The sequence below is a fragment of the Melitaea cinxia genome, chromosome 2, assembly GCF_905220565.1.
Source record: "Melitaea cinxia chromosome 2, ilMelCinx1.1, whole genome shotgun sequence".
Taxonomy (NCBI): domain Eukaryota; kingdom Metazoa; phylum Arthropoda; class Insecta; order Lepidoptera; family Nymphalidae; genus Melitaea; species Melitaea cinxia.
In genome coordinates this window covers 5335616-5345455 of record NC_059395.1, presented here as the reverse complement: position 1 = coordinate 5345455, position 9840 = coordinate 5335616, and the positions used below count along the sequence as shown (strand labels likewise).

At 30.8% G+C, this 9840-nt stretch overlaps 1 protein-coding gene across 1 annotated transcript in view; it reads left to right on the top strand.

Annotated features, from left to right (window-relative positions):
• The first annotated feature begins 1701 nt into the window (after positions 1-1701).
• The window catches only part of LOC123658886 (5-hydroxytryptamine receptor 2C), a 69897-nt gene continuing 61758 nt past the window's right edge, over positions 1702-9840 (top strand). The window contains exons 1-2 of the mRNA XM_045594179.1: positions 1702-2371; positions 4706-4808. Of these exons, the coding sequence (XP_045450135.1) occupies positions 1702-2371; positions 4706-4808 (773 nt within the window). The remainder of the gene's footprint in view (positions 2372-4705; positions 4809-9840) is intronic.

Below are 9840 nucleotides of genomic sequence, written 5' to 3'. Positions count from 1 at the left end.
GACAATCGATTTTAATAAAGTTTAACTGTAGCTCACGTGGCGTTTAAATTTTCACTGAATTTTTTTTGGTCGTTCAAATTATACCGATAAAGATCAGTTTACTTTGTAATGGTTTGTGTTCAATGTTTATATTTATTTAAGAGCGAAGAGAGAAGAGAAGAGTTACCATTTCAATATTCAAGTAAGGAAATTTCCTAATCTTATTATTGAAATTTCCGAAAAATGATCTGTTGAATCATAATGATGATGATGATTTTTGAAATTTCCGAAAAATGCTCTGTTGAAATGGTGTGGCATACAGGATAATTTCCATGAAACGAAATTTTGAGCAAGCTATAGTAAAATATAAATATATCAATTAATATACCCACTATTGTTGGCGATGTGCACGATAGCAGGACTCCATCATCTTATTTATGTAGATACCAATGGTATATTTTGAGGGCACAATGCAGTACGTAGTTATATATTGAAATATTTGATGTCCTCATTTCAATATACACAACCGGAGCATGTCATCTCCGTATTAATTCATCTGCCATCCGTTGCACACGCAGTGGAACTGGAATGGCGTATACTTACTATATTTTTTATAAGCCATACTTGTTTAAGAATATACGCATTGCATTAATTTTACTTGTTTTGTCTTTTTCAAGTAAGAAGTAGGTTGTCTTAGTGAATTGAGAAAAGCTTGTACTTATTTCTGAATAATTAGGTACCGGGTGAGAATTGAATACACGGTTTCTAATCAGAAAGCAGTGTAACTACTTTTTATATTTTACTGAACAAATGTTACATAGTATCAGATTTTTCGACATTATATTTGAAAGTTTTATAATAATTATAAGTATTTAATTTTATTTTTAGTTTTTCCACGACATAGATTTTCTAGGAGAATGTCAATTTTAAAAATAAACGTGAACAGTAGTTAGTATCTTGGACTGATTAACTTACTTATTGATTAGTCTTGCAGACGGCTCATATTTATTTTAAAAAAATTTTAAAGGTATATGTTTTCTTGGATTTTAGAAAACAAAGATACCTTCAGATTGCCTGAGCAAAGTTTTTAATTTCTGTTACGTAATTTTCAAGATAATTTGTTCATAATAATACTAAAAACACAAGACTATTTTGATTTTAAAATAAATAACTTCAACTTTACCTTCGTACTTACGATGCTACCTTCCAGAAATTTGCAATAATCACCAAGCTAAGTTCTATAAATTAGCATAAACCAAACGTTAACGAACTTCGACGAACGTTCGACCAAATCTTGCGCATTATACCACATTAATATGCGAAGTTGAGCTCAAGTCTAACATTTTCGATTATACGACCAGTGAGCAAGCGGAATGCTGAAGAAAACCTAGTTAAATCCCTTTCCACTTGTAGCGACAAAGAGGAAAACTAATTACAGCTGATAAAAACGTTCTGAAACTCTCTTTGTTTTGTTTATTTGGCTTAAGTCTTTGTATTACGCACAGAAAGGTAGATAATTTTTTTAAAAAGGACGTCTTTAATAGAATTTACTCTATTTTGCTGTCTTTTTTTAAACTTAGAGGTAATCATTTTAACAACTAATGCCATTACTTTTCTTGTTTCAGATAAGTGAAAATAAATTTAAGAAGAGCACGCAAAACAGTATGATGTTTCAAGAAAGAGTGACCTAATAAAGCAACAAATGAAATAAACCTACCGGCTATGAGGAATTTCACTTATCTGGATCCGACGCTAGATGATTTGAAATGCCAATTGATTTCTGGCAAGAGCTGTGTAAACGAATCCGTTTCGTCGGGCCTTGAGTGTATTAGCTACGGAAATTCTATAGACTTCAATTGTGAATTGAATTTAGACATTGAAAATGAAACTTCTTACAGTTGTTTTCAATGTTCAAATAATACTCTGGATACGAATAGCAACGATACTACATGTAGCACTCGATTCAAGCTGAACATGATGACAGTTTTATTCGAGAGTGCGTTGAAAAATTTATGGTTGAGGATACCAGATTTGGGTGCATGCGGTTGGAGCACGCTGTTCTGTTACGACGACGTTTCGAATCGGACGTTTTACATTGACGCTTTTAATGGTAGTGATAAAAGTGTAGTGTACGAAAACTATCAATGTAGATGGGATTTTGATAATGGTACAGAAGAAATTGTAGGAAGTGGTGCGAGTTATGAATGGAGTTTCTTGTTTGTGATATTGTTTATAGTGGCCGGTGGCGTTGGCAATATTTTAGTGTGTCTAGCAGTGTGTTTGGATAAGAGACTACAGAATGTGACCAACTATTTCCTGCTATCATTGGCGATCGCTGATTTGCTGGTCAGTTTGTTCGTCATGCCGATGGGAGCTATTCCAGGATTTTTAGGTGAGAGCTTTATTATAATTTGCAGCTAAAAACTGCAATTGTTCATTTTACCTACTTAGAATTTTCCTGTAACTAATTTTGCATACATGAATAAAATGTTTCAATGCAATTTATCATAATTTTGCATTAAACGCGCAACAGACGCCAGCACTTCCATTACTTTAGTAATATTTTATACTCTAATTTGACAAAGCATTATGTAATATTTGCCAAAAGTAATGATACAATTTATTTAAAATGTAATAAATGTTGGCTTATTTTGAATACTTTATTTTTAATTTAATAGTCCAAAATTGTAAAAAAATTATGAGAGTACCTATTCAATACGAAAACAATAATGAGACGTTTTTTAGTTTTTCGAGGAAATCCATACAATAGAAACAGTTGTTATAGACCAGCAGGCCTAGCATGCACGCCACGACAAAATTTTGTCGACCCCTTTTCTCGTATTATCTCTCTATGTCTACAGTAGCTAACATGCGTGCACGCGATACTCTTCTCGTTACGTCAAGAAGAGATAATCATTAAATTTTAGTGATCTGTGATATTTATCTCTACGGAAGCTAACATGACATCGTAATTTTGTCGAATTTTGTCGTTTTAGGAAGAGAAACTTCTCGTCTTCAATATTATCGACGAGAAAGACGATAAATAAAAAATAAATAAAACCGGGTGCCTATTTTTTGTATACCATGGCGTTTCCCTATTATAATTATATAATTTCGGTATACGAAGAGCGGGAAATGCGAAAAGTCGAGTGAAGTGTGCCATATAATGACACAAAAAACGTATTTGCGCCCTGTTGCTTCTTATTCTAAATAATAATAATAATAATAATACTTTATTTTAGACCAAAGTATAAGTCCATATTGGGTTAGTACAACAAGACAAGACAACATTCAGAATAAAAAACAAAACAAAATTATATTTAAAAAATCAATAACTAAAAATAAAATTAAATAGAATAAAAGTAAAATCAATAATCAAAAAAAAAATCAAAAATTCAAAAAATTTTAAAAATTAAAAAAAAAAAAACAAACAAACAATGCGTGATAGAATTACAATTATCTAATGTGCGACAAGATATAAAGCACAACACGAGCATATTGTTTTACATATATAATTAAATTCATTTACTTACGCCGTTTTATTTTCCATATTAGAGTTTTTTAAATTAGATATTCACTTTTTATCTTAGCCAAAAGGCCGAGAACATTTTTAAATAAAACATGTGTCACTCGTTTGAAATTGGTCAATAACCTTGTAAATTCAACTTTACGACATAAGAAATAAGAATGATATTCAGTTGTGATTATGGTTGATAATGTTTCTCTACTCGACAAGGCGAAGTCTTCGGAAGAGAATTTTGTCTCTCGTAGTGCGCATGTTAGGGTAATCGAGAAAATACTCGATGTAGACATTATCTTTCTCTCTCCTCAAGAGATATCTCGTTGTATGCATGCTAGGCCGGCAGGGATGCCAAAGATATGGTCCGCGGGCTGTATCAGTACGGCCCGGTGTCACAGAAAGAAGAATTGTGACATCACCCAATTCTTCTACGGAGCTTTTGAAATGCGCACTCTGCATTTTTTTTTATTTGAATACTACACATTCTAAATTTAATATATGGCCCTCTGCAAAATTGAGTTTGTCACCCCTGATCGAGACATTAATCTGCTTTACTTACGTTGGGAATACATAGTAAATTGCTAGGAACATATTCTAGGAAATAGTAAAGATGATTTGTTTGCCCAGTTTCTCTTCGAAATCTGACAGCTTAGAGTTACTGTTTTGAGATTTATTGCTTAGCGAGTATTTATTTAGTTCTTTTTATGACTATATAATTTTTATAAAATAATCAAAAAATTAAATTTACATAAAATAACTAACTGAGGTAGGGCACAGCAAGAAATTTTCCGTTCCAAATAATAAAAATAAATAAATAATACTAAATAATACTGTTTTTAAGCAGTGTTGTGTTCCTGTTGGTGAGTAATGTGACCAGATTTCCTGGGGGGAATTGGGGATATAGGGTTAGGAACGCGCTTACGATGCTTCTAGATATAGATTGACTAGTACCTACTTTTATACTTAATAACACGTAAGTATATATTTGACTATTTTGTTGTTTTTCAATTATTTTTGAGTCATTTAAAAAGTGATTATTTTTACAAACATTTTTACAGAAGAAGAAATTTATTTTGATATTCTGTTGAATATTTTTTTACTTCTCTGTTTTAAAGCTAAACTAATATAGTGTTAATAAAAAGTTAACCGTGTTTATCCAATTATGTTTCTTATATCAAGGTTGTAAGAATCCAATTTTTGTTGTAGGTTATTGGCCTTTGGGCGTAGTCTGGTGCAACGTGTATGTGACTTGTGACGTGCTTGCATGCTCCGCTAGTATCATGCACATGTGCTTCATCAGTATCGGCAGGTTCGTATGCATTTTACTTACTTATTAATTTTAATTTCTACTTGAGACAAATCAAAAATCAGTCCAAGACATAATGTAGGTAATATTGTTATCTGAAATTAAGCCGGTTATTTCAAATATTACTGTGTGGAGACTTTTTGATAACCAGTGCCATTTATGAATACGAGAAAACAGAGGGTGATATATGTCAGACACTGGTTCACTAAAGTTGGTTTTTTGATTGGTTAGATCAAAATAAAAGTGACAATTTATAATATATGTATAGAACAGTCCGTAGTTATGGATACTTCTCAACCTACCACATTTTTTTTTAAATACAAGATTTTTAGAATTATTTGCCCCTAGGTCACATTTGTTAAAATTTATCGTGTGAATTTCAAATAGCCTTTAAATGATTTTGTTTCGGTATCAGTAAATGGTTGAAAATTTATAACGAATCATAGTGATGGTGAAATTAGGTCTACAGATTTTCTGATTTTTTTGTATCGTACATACCCATTTTGTTTGTTTATAAAATTCGTTTTATATATTTCCGTAGTTATAAAATAAAATTAGTTACTAAGAATGTTTATTATAAATAAATCTACGGTTGTATTTCAACGTTGATTTAAAGTAAATAAATGTTAATGTTTTATTTGTATTTTTAGTTAGAAATGTTTGTATGTCGAATTCTTACGTTTTTACATTTACGTATGTTTTGATATAAGATATAAAAATACAGACAGTATGTATTTTTAGTGTTTAAAATCAGTTAAAATCGTTACTTTTTAAATAAATATTATTGTATCTCTTTATGTAACAAAGATCAAGAGGGAAATTGTTATGGCACAGCAGGAATATTTTGTTCAAAATCTTATGACATAATGGTCTGTTTCATCGAATATTTGTAAATTTCATCTCGCCCGTATCTTGGAAATAAACTTTATAAGCTCGAAATAGTATTCGTATTTATATTTCTGGTCAGTTTTTCCGGACCTCGAGAAATCTTATCTTGCACATAAGGCACATAAGCTTTATTACCCGAAGGTAAAATAGACTCTTACTCTTTCACCTCAACTAATGAACTACAATTTCGGCATCCACAGTTTGTTAATAGAAATAACTAACAGCTAAATCGTGTTTAATGGGGAGAAAGTAAGCTAATTATATAACAATTTTTTATATATCCGATACCGATATGAGGCAGATAGCTTTATCAGCAACTACTACTGATTATTAATAGATAAGTCGATAGTTTATATAACATCATATTGTATTATTAATAATAATAAGTAATCGGATCATAACTATTGATATAATCCTTGTAATATCGATATTATTTCTATAATACTGTAAACTATCCTGCAGTGTTGTTTATGTTTTATTGAATGTTGTTATTTATCGAGGACAGAGTATCGATAAAGCGTCGATAGTTTATGACAGTCTACTTTCCTGTATCACCAAGTACGCTAACAAGTACGCTAGTTATGATATTAATGGATATAATCCGATACATTATAATACATAATAATACGTTAAATTATTACCTTTAATGAGGTGAATTTGTGTTTTGTATTGTACATTGTGTTAATTCTATTTGATTGTTGTTTTAAAGTTTATCCCCAATAGGGGAAGGCAAAGGACTATTTATCCATACAGCCTAGTCTGAACTTGTAAGTTTCATTCCAGTATAACAAAAGGCCGTAGGCCGCCATATAATTCTATTTGATATATTTTTGAAATATTTTTGAAATAATGTACAATTTTAAATGAACTCACGTATAAATAAATACTTTTTTGTAATTTTGCAAAGTGATAATTATTATACTTATTTAGTGCGAATTATTCGCACGGGTATAATAAACATACTAATCAGTGCATGTTTTATTATCAACTGTTAACAATTCAAACTGCTTCGCCGTTATGGTTTGCACCATAACATATAACACTCCAACCTAAATACAATTATCATTAACATCGGCAAGCAAACTCTTTTGCTTTAGATAAATCTCATTGTTTAGTCCTTTAGATACTCGGCAAATTCTTTAAATATTAAGGTTATTGTTCCTCTTCTCTTAGTGTTATGTTTAATGGTCTAAAAACTTTTCATTATTATACGGTCGTGTTTAATATAAGATTAAAATTTGTGTTTCAATTTTTTTCCATAATGATCGATTAATTTTTGGATAATATTGTTTCTATCGGTAACATTAATTGACCAAGTTCATATAATTTTCCAGCTTCTATTTCCATAATTTTTGACGATCAATACAAAGACTGCCAGAAGAATAGAATAGAATTTTAACTATACTATCGTCACTAAATCACAATGACCTGATGACTCTTATGTAGATCAATTTTGGTACATATTGGTGATTATTTTTTCGAAATATTGCCTTAATTTTGGACACGGATTTTAAGTTGTTTTTTAATAAACAATCTTTGAAAACTCTTTGATAAATATTATTAATCACGAAATACATTATATAAAGTTCATATGACGTGACGTGCCTACACAATACGTAAATGATTTCGACTTTTGATATAATTTTTTTTTGAGAGAAAACCATTATTTTTTTTATCTGCTATGGAATGTTCTTAAGGGTAGGTCAAATTGTGTTGAATACGTGGGATATATTCCGCAGGATTTTTACCAAAAAATTTCTGATTTTAATCTAAATTCCGATCCCCTAATGCTTTTGACGAAGCCCGTTTTTTAAAAGTGCCCTGTACATAAGAGAATGTATTTCCGGTTTTGTAATACTTCACCTTAAGTGCTGTTGAAAAAAAATTTTTCCTTTGTCAAAATTAATGTACGTTTTAGCGTGATGAAGATTTTAAATTTCTTTTGGGTTAGTAACGCGAGTAGATTCACAGAAAAGTATTACCGTTATAAAATTGATGTCAAATGTAAAGGGATATTTTTTTCTATACTAAACTTTAAGACTAAAGAAAAGAGACTAAACTTAACAATTAGAGAAATATCAAAGTACGGCATGGAAAAATAAACGTATGAATAAAAAAAATATACAATTACAAACATCCAACTATTGTCATAAACAGTTTTTTTTTTGTTTTAGTTATTACATTACTGTATTGCATTAGATATGAATTTTTTTAAATAATTTATGCCTCAGTTAGTCCAGGCAGTCAGTTCAGCCTGTTGCAGTCCACTGTTGGACATAGGCCTCGCCAAGTTTGCAAAGGACATCCCGGTTTTCCGCAATCATCATCCAGTATACACCGATAATCTTAAGTAGATCGTCGGTCCAGCGGGTCGGAGTTAAAAGTTTTTATCAAAAAAATAATAATAGATAAAGCTTATTATTCGGTGTAGGATTATATAGTTAGTAAAGATGTGTGGACTTAGTGACGCTTTATTTTATGCAACATATTACTAATTTTGTACCAAAACACAGTTTATATATTATAGCACATATGAATAATCTAGATACTCACTTATCCATACCCACACCCACTTACATACAAATACACAGGCATACACACTCACAAAATTACACATACACATCTACGCATTATTGACCATGGATACTTTACATTTTAGATATTTTTAATTTTTATTGTAACTTTGTTTTACTACCTCAACTCAACTTTGTCTACCTTAACTGTGTAACTTAAATAATGTAAAATTCGAAATTGGCTTTTGTTTGGATGATCTGTATTGCTTTAAGAAACATAAAATGTAGCTGTGGATTTTTGTACAAATAAATAAATTATTTTTCAAAAGAGTAACTGCGGAGTTTCTTGCCGGTTCTTCTATGCAGAATCTAAATTCCGAATCGGTGGTACCTTTACTTTAACAAAAATAATAATTTATTTTCAAAGTTTTAATTTGTAAAATGTTGATTCGAAAGTGCTCTTGGGACCTATTTGAATAAAGCTGTTTTTGATTTTGATTGAATGCGTCCCACACTGCGTTTGCTAACACGCGGTCACCTAATTTCTGCCCATGTGTCTATGGTAATGATATATGATTATTACCCCACCATAAAGACACAAAAAAAAGAGTAATTACTAGAAATTAATTAAGAATTAAAAACGTTTTTTTAATGGAGTAAATAATTTCTACCAAATAGCAAACACTTGAAGAATCTCTATTTAACCCTCTCTCGAGCGGTGTCCTCATCGTATATGGTAGGAAAAATGGACCTTGGATGGTTCTATACCTTATCGTTAGAGACGTGGACAAGTAACTTTTATAAAGAGTGGTAATATTTGCTGACTCCGTTTTCGATGGTGTCCTGTAAAAAGGTGAAAGAGGTACACGTTGACGAAGCTTCTGAGCAATAACTTCAGACTGTAACTTTTTCAAAACTGAACTGGCGAAAACTTAAAACAAAAAACTAAATTTCGCACAGAGAACAACACTTAAGACTATTAAAATATTGAATTTGTACTACATACTTACCATACGTAAAGATAATTTCGGTATCTTATTGGATCACGTACTTTATTCGAACATTCGAATTTCATATTTTTTATTGTTATACCAGAGGCAATGATATAAGTAAAAATTATACTAGCTACTAGTATTACTAACTGACCCCGCAAACGTTGTTTTGGAATATATGTTAATAACCCTCTCAGACCTCAGATTCTCAGACCTACCCGATATGCACACAAAAATTCATAAAAATCGGTCCAGCTGTTGCGGAGGAGTATTGTAACTAACATTATAACACGAGAATTTTATAGATAAGATTAAAAAACAAACAATAAGTGACTTCACATACTATGAAAAGTACAAATGAAACCTTGATAAAAAATGCAATAAAACCTCCTTTTTACTTTAAATAATGTTTAAAAAAAGTAAAAAGGAATCATAAACTTTGGGTACAACTTTAAGGAAAAAAAAATATTTCTCCTAGAATAAATCGATGTGATTCAATTCCGTCAACATAGCAACAAAGATGTGCGCGGTCACGAATCAGATTACTGTTAGTACATGTTATCGTAGAACAAATATTTATGGATCGGGTAATATTATGTTTCCTAGCTGTTTTCTTCATTCGTAACGATATACTCATCTACC